Source organism: Pseudophryne corroboree, chromosome 4, assembly GCF_028390025.1.
Source record: "Pseudophryne corroboree isolate aPseCor3 chromosome 4, aPseCor3.hap2, whole genome shotgun sequence".
Lineage (NCBI taxonomy): Eukaryota > Metazoa > Chordata > Amphibia > Anura > Myobatrachidae > Pseudophryne > Pseudophryne corroboree.
The window spans coordinates 370439447-370455823 of record NC_086447.1 but is presented as its reverse complement, the minus strand read 5'-3'; the positions used below and the strand labels follow the sequence as shown (position 1 = coordinate 370455823).

The following is a 16377-nucleotide window of genomic DNA, read 5'->3' as shown; positions in this document are numbered from 1 at the left end:
TTCTTGTTTCTGGCTCTGTAAGGGGGACGGCGGCGCGGCTCCGGGAACGGACGACGAGGTCGGGTCCTGTGTTCGATCCCTCTGGAGCTAATGGTGTCCAGTAGCCTAAGAAGCCCAAGCTACCACCACTTAGGTAGGTTCGCTTCTTCTCCCCTTAGTACCTCGTTGCAGTGAGCCTGTTGCCAGCAGGTATCACTGAAAATAAAAAACCTAAACTATACTTTCTTCTAGGAGCTCAGGAGAGCCCCTAGTGTGCATCCAGCTCAGCTGGGCACAGAAATCTAACTGAGGCTTGGAGGAGGGTCATAGGGGGAGGAGCCAGTGCACACCAGATAGTCCTAAATCTTTCTTTAGATGTGCCCAGTCTCCTGCGGAGCCGTCTATTCCCCATGGTCCTTACGGAGTCCCCAGCATCCACTAGGACGTCAGAGAAAAATAAATAAAAATCCAACCATTCTTTCAAAGCAAATATATGTAAACACAAAAAAAAAAAAAATTAATAATACAAATTACTATAAAACACTACAAGTTTTTAAATAAAAAAAGACATATCTGCTGTTTTCAGCCATCATAGCCTCACCCACGGTATACAATGATATGTTCCCATAGCTCTGCCATTGTTACTTGATTAAGGAGTCTGGCTGAGCCGTGATGGTGCTTATAGGCTTCATCATGACCCCTGCATTTTCCCTCTGAACCGTTATTCTGGGATTGCAGAGGAAAAGATAAGAGCAAGGGGGAATTATCTGTTATGGAGTTACAATAGTTACAATAACTATTTGCTGAATGTGTCATGTTGGCAGGTGCCAAGATTACTTTACAAACCGTAAACAATTAGCAGCAGCTATAATCAATACACTACACAAAATGACCACCAAAGAGTTATACATATAAAGAACGAATTTCCATCTTCAAAATAAAGGGGGGTACTCACGGAGCGATCGCTGCTTAAAACCTAAGCAATCTGACTAGACTGCTTAGGTTTTAAGCAGTGATCACTCCGTGTGTACCCCCACAGCGATAGCGATGTGCGGCCCCGTGCATCACTATCGCTGGTGCTAGACTGACCTGCATGCAGGCTCAATCTAGCAGGTCGCTCACGCTGGGTGAAATGAACGGCCCTCCCGTCTCCCCCCGCACACTCAGCACACATCGCGCTGTGCTGAGCGGGGGGAGAGATGTGTGCTGAGCGGTTCACTCAGCACACATCTCTCACCAAATCGGGCCATAACCTCACCAAAGAAGACATTCCCACAGGTACAAAATGTATCATTACCATTTATTTGTATAGTGCACCCATATTCCGCAGCGCTGTACAGAGAATATTTAGCCATTCACATCAGTCCGTGCCCCACTGGAGCTTACAATCTATATTCCCTACCACATTTACAAACACAACTATTAAGTATGGGTCACTTTTTGCTGGGAGCCAAATAACCTACCAGTATATTTTTGGAGTGTGGGAGGAAACCCAGCGTACATGGAGGAAACCACACAAGCACAATGAGAACATACAAACTCAACACAGTTAACCAAACCTCCGTGTTGTCAGGCATTAATGTTCTTTTGCTGTTGTGGTCTATGGACACTTAACATGTCTATTACCTGTGACATACTGTATTCAGCTTATTAGTTGCCACTATTCACCACTGAAATCAAAAAATATTATAGGCACCAACATAAAACACAAAAAGAAGCCATGTTAAAAAATAAAATTAATCAAACTTGACACATCAAGGATGGAAAAATATTGATACCGGTATATCAAAAATATTAAGCTAGTATGTCGCTGTCAAAAATATTAAGGGATTAAGCTTCTGTTCAACATCCTAAACACTAAATAACAATATTAAACTACAAAACAAATGCAAAGAGAAAACGTTTATCTGGAAGAAAAAAAAAAAAAAAAGCAAAGTCTGGCAGGTGGCTGTTTGAAAGAATGTTGCTAAGAAAACAAGTTACAAGCGGAGCTTCCAGGCGATGTTTACTTTAGATACTAAGAAAACGAGAAACAATTATTGCTCAGTTTTACTTATCTAAAACCCCCCCAAAGAAAAACAAAAAACCCTGTATTTTTCTAGAGCTCATGACTTGTAACATGGCTGACTGGCATTTCAGGATCTTTATATCATTTGCATACCTTAACTAGCATGTAAAAAGCCTCTGTTTTGGAAAGCTTTTATGTTACCTTCAAATGGATATTCTTTCTGTGAAAGCTGTATTAATTAGTTGAATAGCTGAGACGCATTGTAGAAGACTGTGATAAGAGTAGGCTCCAGTCATTAGCATTAGATAATCCTTTGGCCTAACTTCTGATCTTATCAGATGAAGGAATTTTGAGAAACCAATTAATCCAATTGAAAGGTGTATACATATATACACACACACCCTCCTACTTCAAGATCTCGTGGAGGACCAGTGTATGAAAAGATAGTCTTATACAACATTCTTCTGGTCCCAAAATGGAGGAAGACTTAAAACAAATGCTCTTTAACACTGATACAGCACATTATTCCTACGAGGAACCTATTGTACAAAGTATTTTTCCTATTTATTTAGTTAAGATGCCCTGTTTCCATACGTTTTAGTGTTGGCATTTAAATAATCACACAGCATGTGTGTTTCTCTCAGCATTAGGGGCTCACAAAGCACTGCCTTAACCTCACTGTCAGGCACCACTCCCAGTCTGTCACATCATCATCATTCTGGTGATTAGCGTGGATACACTCAGTATGAAAGGGATCTTTAATACAAACGTCAAACAGAAAGCTGTCAGACACTTTATTCTAGCAGTGGCCAACTCTCTTTCTCAACGAAAGAAACTCCCAAAATACACGATTGTGAATCTGCAACATCATCACATCTTGTGTTCATCAAGACACTTCAACCAAAACATGAGTAGCACATAAGACAGGAACACGCAATCAGGAAACAGGGCATGACATTACAAACATAACCAGGACAGATTTTACACTGATATCTGATCTGTGACATGTGATGTCTCTCTTCCAGTAACCAATATAACCGGTTTGGCCAAACAAACAGAGCGGTAACAAAGCAGGAGCAAGAATGCAGAGCCTGGCAGTATTGAACATAGTGTACATAAATGTTCCCAGCCTATCTAGAAATACACACACAACAGCAGAATACTGCAAGTCTACTTAAAATAACCTATTTTCGGCTTAAATTAATTCTACAAAGTTTTATTCAAGATATAAAGTAATTTTAATTTGTGTTCTGCAGAGAACTCTCTTTGATATAAGAGAACTGTGCACAGCACACAGCGAAGTATCGAGTTAAAAGGCAGATATCAGACACTCACACTGGGGACTCCGCAGCCGAGGCCCTGGGTACCAGAAGTCAGGGTGCAGATTGAGCGAATGTCTATCTTGGTGCGGAGCAGACTGTGCTCTCGATCGACTTCTTTCCCTACTTCCAAAGCACAGAACCACAACCATTTTGATACTATGGTACCTCCAATTACATCAGCTATCTTTGCAGTGGAAGCAGTTTGTCCACTGAATCATTCCATCCCACATTAAAGATGCAAGTATGTGGCCAACAGTATGAAATCCAATACACAGTATCCAGTAATCCGTGGTACATATTATGGATCTGTTCCTCAGATTCAGTAGATGTTTGTCTCCATCCAAACACTTTGATCCGAAAACCTTCTTTCATAAGACTTGCAGTTTACGCTGAGCCACCTGTGGAAAACAGTACGTGTTGGTCTTGCTGCTGCTGTCCCTTGCAGCATTTCATGCCTCGTTGTGAAGTCTCCTCCTCCTCTCCCACGCTCTTACCTTGTAAAGGGGTGGCCAAAGAGTCTCTGAGCAACAAACCCAAAACAATGTAGCTACCTGCAGGGTGTGGGCAGAGCCTGGTCTCCTGAAAGTTATGTCAAATGCTTTGTGACAGACTGGAGGGAAACTATTGTTCACCCTTCACACACCTGGTGCCACTGGAGCTTAGAGATCACCCTGAATAATTCACCTGCACAGCTCTGAAAACAGAGAGGATTGCACAGCCTCTGTTTCCTAACAGGCTGACAGCATAGCTGCTAACAGATGTATTTATCAGTAGCTCCACAACAGCCATGGATATGAAAATTAAAATCAGCGTCCATTGCTTATACCATGCCACATCAGATGACATCCCAATCACATGTAGATCAGGATTGTTCCCAATACACACTATTATTTGTGGCCAATTATGCTTGGATGACCAGTAGGCTGTTTTCCATTGCAGCATGTGTGGATGCACACTTCTTTTGTCCTTACAAAACATTATTCAATGCTGGTAATACGAAAGCATACTGAGATTTCTATCATCATTGAGTGGAAAATATCCTGGAAGTCAGTTTTGTATGTAGCAGTTAATGCTACAAATCCTCCTTGGTATGTCCCTTCTCTGTACATGCAGCAAGTAGACTACTTTGGATAGGATGTGCAGGGCAGTAGGGAGGGTGGTGCAGCAATGTCCTCGGGCAAAATGACCACTGTCCATGTTGTTCCTGCCACTCGCTGCATGGTCCTGAGCTCTTGCTGGGATGGATAGTATGCGAACAACAGTCCATTCTCTTGCCCAGGACACTATAATATCTAGATACTGTTCTGACGATGTGCACTCCTCCCGCTATTACATTATTGTTATTAACGCTTTAACAGTGGCCCAGATACTTACTTTTGGGATGTCAACGCTCGGTGTTCCGGCGCAGGGAATACGAGTGTATCAGGATTCTGCCATCGGTCACATGACCACCGGCATCCCATCTGGCGGGATGCTAACCACATCCCCCCTAACTATCCGAGCCCTGCAGAATGTTAACATTGCAGCAATATCTATATCATAACTGTCGACATTATGACTATATCCTTTCTGGATACAACTGGGATAAAAGCCAGATAATTGTGTAATGTGGACAGAGTTGACAATGGGGGTGATTCAGCATGAATTGCAACTGTGCTGAAATTGGCATTATGCGATTATAGCACATGTCGGTGAGCGCATGTGCAAGATCTTAAACTGCGATATCTTCAGAACGCAGTCTAAGTCCTGGTGGGGGTGGTGACGGTGGCATCAACGCCGCATTTTGTGGGTGTCGATGCAGTATTTGGGTGGCACAGTCCGGACAAAGCAGGTTGCGGGGTGGGCCGAAGCAGCTGTGTGATGTCACAAGCGGCAGCTGTGTGATTTCACAAGCAGCCGCTGTGACCCAAAAGATGGATGCCCTCTGCGTAGGCAGGGGGCCACCTTAATCATGTTAGTGAGAGGGCACAGAACCCGGCAGACTTGCCCTGTGCTGGGCATCCCCCACATGTTAGAGTAAAGGGTTGTAATTATGCGATTTGTCGCACAACTACAACCAATGCTGAATCGGGCCCAACATCCAGCCATATGGCAGTTACACCATATATAAATTACGGTAACTACATTGCACAACTTACAAAAATAAGAATTTACTCACCGGTAATTCTATTTCTCGTAGTCCGTAGTGGATGCTGGGTACTCCGTAAGGACCATGGGGAATAGACGGGCTCCGCAGGAGACTGGGCACTCTAAAAGAAAGATTAGGTACTATCTGGTGTGCACTGGCTCCTCCCTCTATGCCCCTCCTCCAGACCTCAGTTAGGGAAACTGTGCCCGGAAGAGCTGACACTACAAGGAAAGGATTTGGAATCCCGGGTAAGACTCATACCAGCCACACCAATCACACCGTACAACTTGTGATAACTATACCCAGTTAACAGTATGAACAACAAATGAGCCTCATTAACAGATGGCTCATAACAAAACCCTTTAGTTAAGCAATAACTATATACACGTATTGCAGAGAGTCCGCACCTGGGACGGGCACCCAGCATCCACTACGGACTACGAGAAATAGATTTACCGGTGAGTAAAATCTTATTTTTCTCTGACGTCCTAGTGGATGCTGGGTACTCCGTAAGGACCATGGGGATTATACCAAAGCTCCCAAAGGGGCGGGAGAGTGCGGATGACTCTGCAGCACCGAATGAGCAAACTCAAGGTCCTCCTCAGCCAGGGTATCAAACTTGTAGAATTTAGCAAATGTGTTTGAACCCGACCAAGTAGCAGCTCGGCAAAGCTGTAAAGCCGAGACCCCTCGGGCAGCCGCCCAAGAAGAGCCCACCTTCCTTGTGGAATGGGCTTTTACTGATTTAGGATGCGGCAGTCCAGCCGCAGAATGTGCCAGCTGAATCGTGCAACAGATCCAGCGAGCAATAGTTTGCTTAGAAGCAGGAGCACCCAGCTTGTTGGGTGCATGCAGGATAAATAGCGAGTCAGTTTTCCTGACTCCAGCCGTCCTGGAAACATAAATTTTCAAAGCCCGGACTACGTCCAGCAACTTGGAATCCTCCAAGTCCCGAGTAGCCGCAGGCACCACAATAGGTTGGTTCAAATGAAACGCTGATACCAGCTTAGGGAGAAATTGGGGACGAATCCTCAATTCTGCCCTGTCCCTATGGAAGATCAGATAAGGGCTTTCACATGACAAAGCCGCCAATTCTGACACACGCCTAGCCGAAACCAAGGCCAAATATATATATATGACCACCTTCCACGTGAGATACTTCAACTCCACGTTCTGCACCTTTTATCCGCTTGCCTTTCTGAGTCCGAAAGGACTGTACCTGATAGTACGGTGCTTTCTTAGGTTGTGAGGGAGCCTGAGGTAAAAATATCGATTTCCCAGCTGTTGCTGTGGATACGAGGTCCGAGAGACCATCCCCAAACAATTCCTCACCCTTATAAGGCAAAACCTCCATGTGCCTTTTAGAATCAGCATCACCTGTCCACTGCCGGGTCCATAATACCCTCCTGGCAGAAATGGACATTGCATTAATTCTAGATGCCAGCCGGCAAATATCCCTCTGTGCATCCCTCATATATAAGACTACGTCTTTAATATGCTCTATGGTTAGCAAAATAGTATACCTGTCGAGGGTATCAATATTATCTGACAGGGTATCAGACCACGCTGCAGCAGCACTACCCATCCATGCTGAAGTAAATTGCAGGTCTTAGTATAGTACCTGAGTGTGTATATACAGACTTCAGGATAGCCTCCTGCTTTCTTATCAGCAGGCTCCTTCAAGGCGGCCGTATCCTGAGACGGCAGTGCCACCTTTTTTGACAAGCGTGTGAGCGCCTTATCCACCCTAGGAGATATCTCCCAACGTGACCTATCCTCTGGCGGGAAAGGGTACGCCATCAGTAATTTTTTTTAGAAATTACCAGTTTCTTATCGGGGGAACCCCACGCTTCTTCACACACTTCATTCAACTCATCTGATGGGGGAAAAAACACTGGCTGCTTTTTCTCCCCAAACATAATACCCTTTTTAGTGGTACCTGGGTTAATGTCAGAAATGTGTAACAAATTTTTCATTGCCGTAATCATGCAACGGATGCCCCTTGTGGATTGTGTATATGTCTCATCCTCGTCGACACTGGAGTCAGACTCCGTGTCGACATCTGTATTTGCCATCTGAGGTAGCAGGCGTTTGTGAGCCCCTGATGGTCTTTGAGACGCCTGGGCAGGCACGGGCTGAGAAGCCGGCTGTCCCATGGCTGTTACATCATCCAGCCTTTTATGTAAGGAGTTGACACTGTCGGTTAATACCTTCCACATATCCATCCACTCTGGTGTCGACCCCGCAGGGGGTGACATCACATTTATCGGCACCTGCTCCGCCTCCACATAAGCCTCCTCATCAAACATGTCGACACAGCCGTACCGACACACCGCACACACACAGGGAATGCTCTGACTGAGGACAGGACCCCACAAAGTCCTTTGGGGAGACAGAGAGAGAGTATGCCAGCACACACCACAGCGCTATATAATTAGGGATTTACACTATTACAGAAAGTGATTTTTCCCTATAGCTGCTTAACATGTATAGTTTGCGCCTAAATTTAGTGCCCCCCCTCTCTTTTTTAACCCTTTGAGCCTGGAAACTGCAGGGGAGAGCCTGGGGAGCTGTCTTCCAGCGGAACTGTGAAGAGAAAATGGCGCCAGTGTGCTGAGGGAGATAGCCCCGCCCCTTTTAACGGCGGACTTCTCCCGCTCTTTTATTAATATTATGGCAGGGGATTTTTACACATATATAGTTTATTAGACTATATTATGTGTTTTTTTGCCATTTTTAAGGTAATCTAATTGCAGCCCAGGGCGCCCCCCCCCCAGCGCCCTGCACCCATCAGTGACCGGAGTATGTGGTGTGCATGGGGAGCAATGGCGCACAGTTGCAGTGCTGTGCGCTACCTTAATGAAGACCGGAGTCTTCAGCCGCCGATTTTCTCCTCGGAATCTTCCGTCTTCTGGCTCTGCAAGGGGGACGGCGGCGCGGCTCCGGGACCGGACGACCGAGGCTGGGCCTGTGTTCGATCCCTCTGGAGCTAATGGTGTCCAGTAGCCTAGAAGCCCAAGCTAGCTGCAAGCAGGTAGGTTCGCTTCTCTCCCCTAAGTCCCTCGTAGCAGTGAGTCTGTTGCCAGCAGATCTCACTGAAAATAAAAAACCTAACAAATACTTTATTTACTAAGAGCTCAGGAGAGCCCCTAGTGTGCAACCAGCTCGAGCCGGGCACAGATTCTAACTGAGGTCTGGAGGAGGGGCATAGAGGGAGGAGCCAGTGCACACCAGATAGTACCTAATCTTTCTTTTAGAGTGCCCAGTCTCCTGCGGAGCCCGTCTATTCCCCATGGTCCTTACGGAGTACCCAGCATCCACTAGGACGTCAGAGAAATGGATAATTCCATTATGTTCTCTCATGAAACATCAATGTGAAACCTTCCTCAGTGAAATAAGTTCAACTACGTCTGGACAGCTAAAGGTTTTACACAACAAGTGTTTGTGATAAAAGCTGATTTCTTGTCTAAACAGAGTGTTTGGTCAGAACAACTGACCATACAACCAGCATATTCACCTACAGCAAAAGCAGATAGCATACACAACACATAAAAAAGCACCAGAGATGAAATGAGTTAAGCCTTAAGCACTGTAATTAAAAATTCATAGCCGCTTTGGAAGCTTGTGAATATGGCATGAGAAGCAGAGGACAGACTCCTCCTGTTTAAATATACTAAGTACAGTCTCGATAAACATTTTGCAACAACATACAAATATGAATAAAAACTTTTATGATGGGTACACACTAGGCGATGTGCTCAGTGAGCGACATTGCCTAGTATGTCCCTCTCCCGCTGGCCGTGCCGCCTGACAACGGGCAACAACACTGTGCGTTATTGCTAGCAATATCACACAGTGACATAATGCCGCGGCTGGCCAGAGCATGCAGATTTGGACGAGGAGTCCAAATTGAGCTGCATGCACGGCAGAGACTGAGGGCCCTTAACGATCTGTGGGGCCAAGCATCGCTCATAGTTTACAGCGTACACACTAGTCAATATAGTAAACGACGTTGCTCAGGAAGAGTCAAAATTAGCAACGTCGTTTACGTTATCAACCAGTGTCTACGGGCCTTTATTCTGATGTGTCACTCCAGAAGGCATTGTCTAATCAGAGTTAAACCATATATTAATAACTTCATATCGGAGGTGATCTTTCTGATTATTACATTGGTTAGATGGATGTATCAGAATATCACACCATAATAAAACTAAAATGTAATGGTTTATCTATTCATGGTTATATATACATAAAGATATATTATAAGACAAATCACTTTTTCTTATACTTACTATAGCCTTATAACACTATGGCATGCGTCAATTGTGCCAAATGTAAGCTTTTCCCTTCCAATTACATATCAGGAAAAAATAAATAGCTCTATATGGCGACTTCACTGAAGATTGGAAAAACGTGTCTGGTATTTTGAATATCTGCTGCGAAATGCGGATGGCAGCATAATTAATTGGGACTAAAATCTTGTAACTCTCATTGCATAGGAGGGAAGATACTAAAATATACGTTATGGTTAGAACTTACCGTGGATAACGGTATTTCTCCTAAGTCCACAGGATAACACTGGGATATGATGAAGCGACAGTGGATTTGCACCACTCAGTCAAAGCTTTTCGGCCTCCCAGCATGCAACGGGCAAATCAGTTGCATTCCAAAGCTCAAGGCAGGAGCATCATAGATAGCCCTAGTCAGGCGAGAAGAACACACATACACAAACTTCCGTACAAGAAGGAAGAGGTTAGTGAGTAAAAGGATCCTCAAATCAGGATCATCAGGGTGGGATCCCTGTGGAACCTGTGGACTTAGAAGTACCTTTATCAACGGTAAGTTCTTACCATAACTTATATTGCTCAGACAGGGTCCACAGGTTATCCACAGGATAACATTGGGATTTCCCAATGCAATTTAGTGATGGGGACGCTACTGATTGGACAGGAGAATCCTTCGCTCAAATTTAGCGTCATGTCATAATGTCTAATGAATGTGTTAATTGAAGACCATATGGCTGCCTAACATATCTATTCTGCTGAAGCACCATGTTGTGCTGCCCATGATGGACCTCTAGCAGAGTGAGCAGAGACATTGGCCCTCATTCCGAGTTGATCGCTTGCTAGCTACTTTTAGCAGCCGTGCAAATGCACGGTCGACACCAACGGGGGAGTTTATTTTTGCTTTGCAGAAGTGCGAACGCCTGTGCAGCCATGCGGCAGCAAAGACATTTTGTGCAGAACAAGACCAGCCCTGTAGTTACTTATTCTGTGCAATGATTGCTGCGACGAGTGACACGGTAATGATGTCAGATACCCGCCCAGCAAACGCCCGGCCACGCCTGCATATTTGCAAACACTCCAAGAAAACGGTCAGTTGCCACCCAGAAACTCCCACTTCCTGTCAATCTCCTTGCGTTCAGCTGTGCGATTGGAATCGTTGCTAGAACCAGTGCAAAATCACAAAGGACTTCGTACCCGTACTACGCGCGTGCGCATTGCGGTGCATTCGCATGCGCAGATTAGGCGTTTTTTTTCAGTGATCGCTACGCAGCGAAAAACGGCAGCCAGCGATCAACTCGGAATGACCCCCATTAGCCGGAACAGGAAGATCAGCTTTAGAATATGCTTCTGAAATAGTTATCCAAAGCCACCTTGCCAGTGTCTGCTTATCAGCAGGCCATCCTCTCTTGTGAAATCCGTAGAGAATGAAGAGAGAATCTGTCTTTGTGATGGCACTGGTACGATCCAAGTAGATCCTTAAGGCACGGACCACGTCCAGCGATGCATCTCCCGCAGAAAGGCCAAGTACCTGGAAAGCCAGGACTACAGTTTCTTCGTTAAGGTGGAATTTAGACACCACCTTGGGAAGATACCCAGATCTAGTCCGGAGAACTGCTTTATCTGGATAAAAATTCAGAAATGGGGAACAACAGGACAATGCCCTAAATCTGACACTCTTCTAGCTGATGCCATGGCCAATATGTGACTTACCTCCTTCATTGCTTTTCGACTGCGAGTTCCTTCCTGATGGTTGAAGTACGCTACTGCCGTCGCATTGTCCAAGCGGATCTGAACTGGTTTTCCCTGAAGAACGTCCTTTGCCTGAATCAGTGCCATGTATACGGCCTGAAGTTCCAATATATTTATTGGCAGGCAACCTTCTTGCTTGGTCCATTTCCCCTGCAAACACGACCTTCCTGACACTGCTCCTCAGCCCTGGAGACTGGCATCTGTTGTCAGAATTTCCCAATCTGATATCCAAAAGGGTCTCCCCTTGTCCAGATGGGATGTCTGTAGCCACCAGGCTAATGACCTTCTTACTTCTATAGTAAGAACCATAGTCTGTGTTTTTATCATCTGATGCAACCCATTTCATTTGGCCAGAATCAGATGCTGCAGAGGCCTCGAGTGGAACTGTGCATACTCCACCATGTCGAACGTTGACACCATCAATCCCATCACACGCATTGCTGCGTGAATGGATACCTTTTGACTGTGTATCAAGTCCTGAATCCTTGACTGAACTTTGGATATCTTGTTCAGAGGTAAGATTACTCTCTGAAGGCTTGAATCCAGTACAGCCCCCAAGTGATTCATCCACTGTGACGGAACCAGAGACGATTTTGCTCAATTTATGAGCCACCCGTGGTTCTGCAGACACGTTATTGTCTGTTGCAGATGACATAGGAGCAATTCCTGCAACTGTGCCAGGATTAAAAGATAGTCAGGGTATGGAAAAATTCTTATCCTCTGCTGGCGGAGATAAACTGCCATTACCACCATAATCTTGGTAAATACTCTGGGGGCTGTGGCTAACCCAAAAGGCAGGGCCTGGAACTGAAAATGCTGTTTGAGGATAGCGAACCTGAGAAAGCACTGATGGGACAGTGCTATAGGAACATGCAGATAAGCATCCTGTATATCCAGGGATACCATATAATCCCCTGGCTCCATGGGCAAAATGATGGAACGTAAGTTTTCATCTGAAACAGAGTTACCAAAATGTACTTGTTCCGCACTTTGAGATTGCAAATGGGCTGAAATGACCAATTTGGTTTCTGAATTAGAAACAGGTTGGAGTAAAAACCTTGTCCTCGTGGCGCAGGAGGAACTGGAATGACTACTCCTGACTGAACCAATTCCTGAACTGCCTCTTGCAAAGCCCTGGACATCGTCTCTACCCGAGATGGGCTGGTACAAAAAAACCTTAGAGGAGGGTGCTTCTTGAAGGCAAAAGCATAACCTAAAGATACCGCTTTCTGCACCCAGGCATCTGTTGTAGACTGCTGCCAGATCTGTGCAAACTGAAGAAGCTGACCCCCCACCCTGGGATCCCCCAGGTGGAGGCTTGCACAATCAGGCGGATGGCTTATTATCTGTTTCACCACCTGGTCCTCTGGTAGCCCAATGCTTTTTAGTCTTACCAGACTTGTTGTATTGGGCCTGCTTGTCATCACTTTTTCCTTTAGCTTTTCCTTGAGACCGAAAGGGTTAAAAAGCCGGTACTTTAGGTTTGAAATTGTATGTGGAAGGAAACTTTACCTTCTTGGAGTCTGCTTTCGACTCCAAAATATTCGTCAATTCTTTACCAAAAAGAATATCTCCAGAAAAAGGCAAAGCTTCCAAAACCTTCTTAGATTCTGAATCAGCTTTCCACGTACGTAGCCAGCGATTGTTGAAGCTGATGCCCTAGAGGCACTAGTACCCATATCCAATACTGCTTCTTCCAAGAACATTGCAGCCTGTTTTATATGTGCTATATAGGATTTTTGCTCTCTAGATGCTATTGAAAAATCCCCCTCCAATGCATCAGCCCAGGCAGCCACTGCCTTTGCCATCCAAGCTGAAGCCATGGCTGGCCTTATGACTGCCCCAGACAGGGAAAAAATGGTTTTTAAACAACCATCCACTCTCCTATCCGTAACATCATTTAATGATGTTGAAGGCAAATGTAATGTAGATTTTCGCACTAATCGAATCACATGCGTATCTACTTTAGGAGCCACCTACCTTTTTAAACAACCCCCAGCTGGAAGAGGATAATTAGAACTCCATTTCTTAGGAATTCCAAACTTCTAATTGGGCATAGCCCAAGTATCTTCCATGATTTCCGTCAGCTGATCTGAACCTGGAAACTCAGTCTTAACTGTTTGGGGACGTTTAAACACATGTGCCTTGGTTTTTAACACAGGCTCTGCTGAATCCTCTAAGGAAAGAATGGCTTTCATTGCTTTAATTAACTCAGCTATATCCACTGAGTTGAGACCTTCCTCCTCCTCTTCGTATGCCGAAGCAGAGTTTATTGAGCTTTCATCCTCCGATGACTCCTAATCTGAAACGTGTAGCCTGTGAGGATGAAGATTTACTTACCATTGGCTTATCAGCCTGTTTCTTTTGAGAGGCTGCTGTTGGAAGTGATAAACCGCAGACTGGAAGCTGCATGTAATGGTTAATCGCGTAACCTATCCCTGGTACAGGAGATGGAGGAACTATCTGTTCAGCTATACTGGATAATGTCTGTGCAAACACAGCCCAAGGTGGATCAATCTGCATTTGAATCTGCCTTGTATTTTTCAAGAGACCCTGGTGAAAACTAAAACAATTTGCACACAAACCATCCTGAACCAGATCCTGAGAGGTTAACACAGCTTTGCAAGACAAACATGATATGAGTGTAGGTGTTGCTGTGAGTTTATCTTCCTCACCTTTGCCGCTCTTGGACATGATAAATAATTAACACTTCCACAGTGTACTACATAATTTGTGACTATAATCACTTTAAGCTTTTTAAAGTGACCTACAATCCGACCCTACCCATGCACCACCATTGAGGATCGGAATAGAAAAAAAACTGACAGAATATATAGTTTAGTCAGCAATCACACTAGCAGTCAGTTACATGTTATACATTAGTATAATAAGCAATATGAGCACATCATCAACGACAACTATATTTCAAGTATGTAGGAGTACATATTACTGATTCATGTTTAAACAGATCTACCGTATTCACACGCACAGCGAAAGAAACAGTAATAGTATACAGACTAATATGCAATAGGCACTTATCTAACTATTCGTACTCAAAAAGGTAGATAGAGACTTAGTGCTGTATTACCCGTACTCAGTAGTGTGGGATACAGGGAGACTCGCTTCACTTCCAGTACCGATCAATATGTTAGCGAATGCTGAGTGGATCCAGACGCTACTAGTGTACACTGCAGCTCCATGAACCTATAGTGAACACAGACACTCAGTGAACACAGACGCACCCGTCACACAGCCACCTACGCTGCGACTGGGTCCCCTTCGTGTACAGCGTCTGAGACGGAAGCGGGAAACAGTTCATGGTGGGAGACTTGGAGGAAACTGGTCATGAACCGGGGGGAGGGGCGACCAGGAGAGCGTCTACCCCATTGCTGACATCAACCCTAGGGATCGCGGCCTCATACTATTCCTGGAGCCTCTGATCCCTAAGGCCTAGAGCTGGTTGACCCGAGGTGGCAGCCGCGTCAGCGACTGTTTGGTAGTCTCCTCCCAAAACAGTGTGGCTGTGTCCGTATTCCCCTTCTAAGCGGAACAGATGCCTTACCTTCTCCCCATGCTCTGGCCACAGCCTGGTAACGTCTGCTGGACCTGCTAGTATATCTGACAGAGACGCCCGCTGAAACACCACTGTACTCGTTGGTAAGCATTGTCGCGACCCGGCGGAGAGTTGTTGGAGCGATCTTTCTAAGGTACGCATTTAAGTCGCTTTTTAGAAAGATCACTCAAGAAAAAATAGTAAGACTATAAAAATAAAATATGAAAGCTTAGGGCTGCTAAACACCAGCAGCGCCTCTTCTGACCATGGTCCGGCTCCTGCCGCACCAAACAAAAAACTGATTTGTCTGAGCCAGGAGGCGGGGATATATGGACGGGTTGCATATTGGGAGGCTGAAAAGCTTTGACCGATTGGTGCAAATCCACTGTCGCTTCATCATATCCCAATGTTATCCTGTGGATAACCTGTGGACCTTTTTTTTAGATTTAATTATTTGTATTTAAATTATGCATGACAATGTGAAAGACCAAACACTACCATTATTGTAATCATTCTGTGCAATTTGTAGCCATTTATTCTAACTGTAGATAACACAAGTCTCCACATGTGTCTCTTTGCATGTTATATTCTCCAGTCCAACATCTACATAAACAAACCTTGATTGATCAGTCTCTCCTAATGAGAAGAATTGGTCATAAACTTTTTAAAGTTTTCTTCTCAGGCCTCTAGTTCCAGGACATCCTTTGTCACATGGATCTCAAAAATGTACTCCCGTACTGTTAACTGAAGATGAGGTCTAAGTAGTACTTTACAAGAGAAATGCCAAGACAAACTTTCCTTTGAGGTTATTAGCACTCATTTGTAAGGCACTACAATGCTCTGCACCGCTGGATAGTGGTGAAAATACATGGCAAGGTAGAAAAATTAAATGCAGACATGAAAAAGTATAGAGAGGTTCCTGCTCATGAGAGAGATTACATTATCCTAGAGAAAGAGAAAAGAGGTGTGTGTCTCACAGTGGAGGTTGTGACAGTAGTGATGGTCTACTACAGTATGAGGAGTGCAGGTGGAAGTTGGATAGGTTTTCATAAAGCATTTACAGATTGGTAGGCTGCAGATTCCCTTTTTTTCATTCTGGGTGTCCCTGGTTAAGGTAACAGTTTCTCATAAACGCTTTATGTATCAGAAGCGAAAGTATGACCTCTAGCATCTGTCTCCTCCATGGCAGCGGCCATTTTAGGAGGAACAATTAGCAGATTGACATGAGGATGGCTAGTCCGCATGGGAATCTGCACTTAAACAGCGATGGACAGCACCAGCCCTGCGCCTCCAAGCCGGGGGCTGTAGTTACGCCACTGCTTGGTGAACAGATAGTGGGAATTAGAGCATTT

General features: G+C 44.9%; 1 protein-coding gene across 4 annotated transcripts in view; it reads right to left on the bottom strand.

Annotated features, from left to right (window-relative positions):
- DVL3 (dishevelled segment polarity protein 3) overlaps nucleotides 1-16377 on the bottom strand; it is a 241293-nt gene that overhangs the window by 73782 nt on the left and 151134 nt on the right. The window contains exon 1 of one of the 4 annotated variants that reach the window (XM_063916587.1): nucleotides 3323-3758. The exons of the other annotated variants lie outside the window; for them this stretch is intronic. Coding sequence (XP_063772657.1) covers nucleotides 3323-3458 — 136 coding nt within the window. The 5' untranslated portion in view covers nucleotides 3459-3758. Of the gene's footprint in view, nucleotides 1-3322; nucleotides 3759-16377 lie in introns of those variants that run through there. 4 annotated transcript variants of the gene reach the window in all.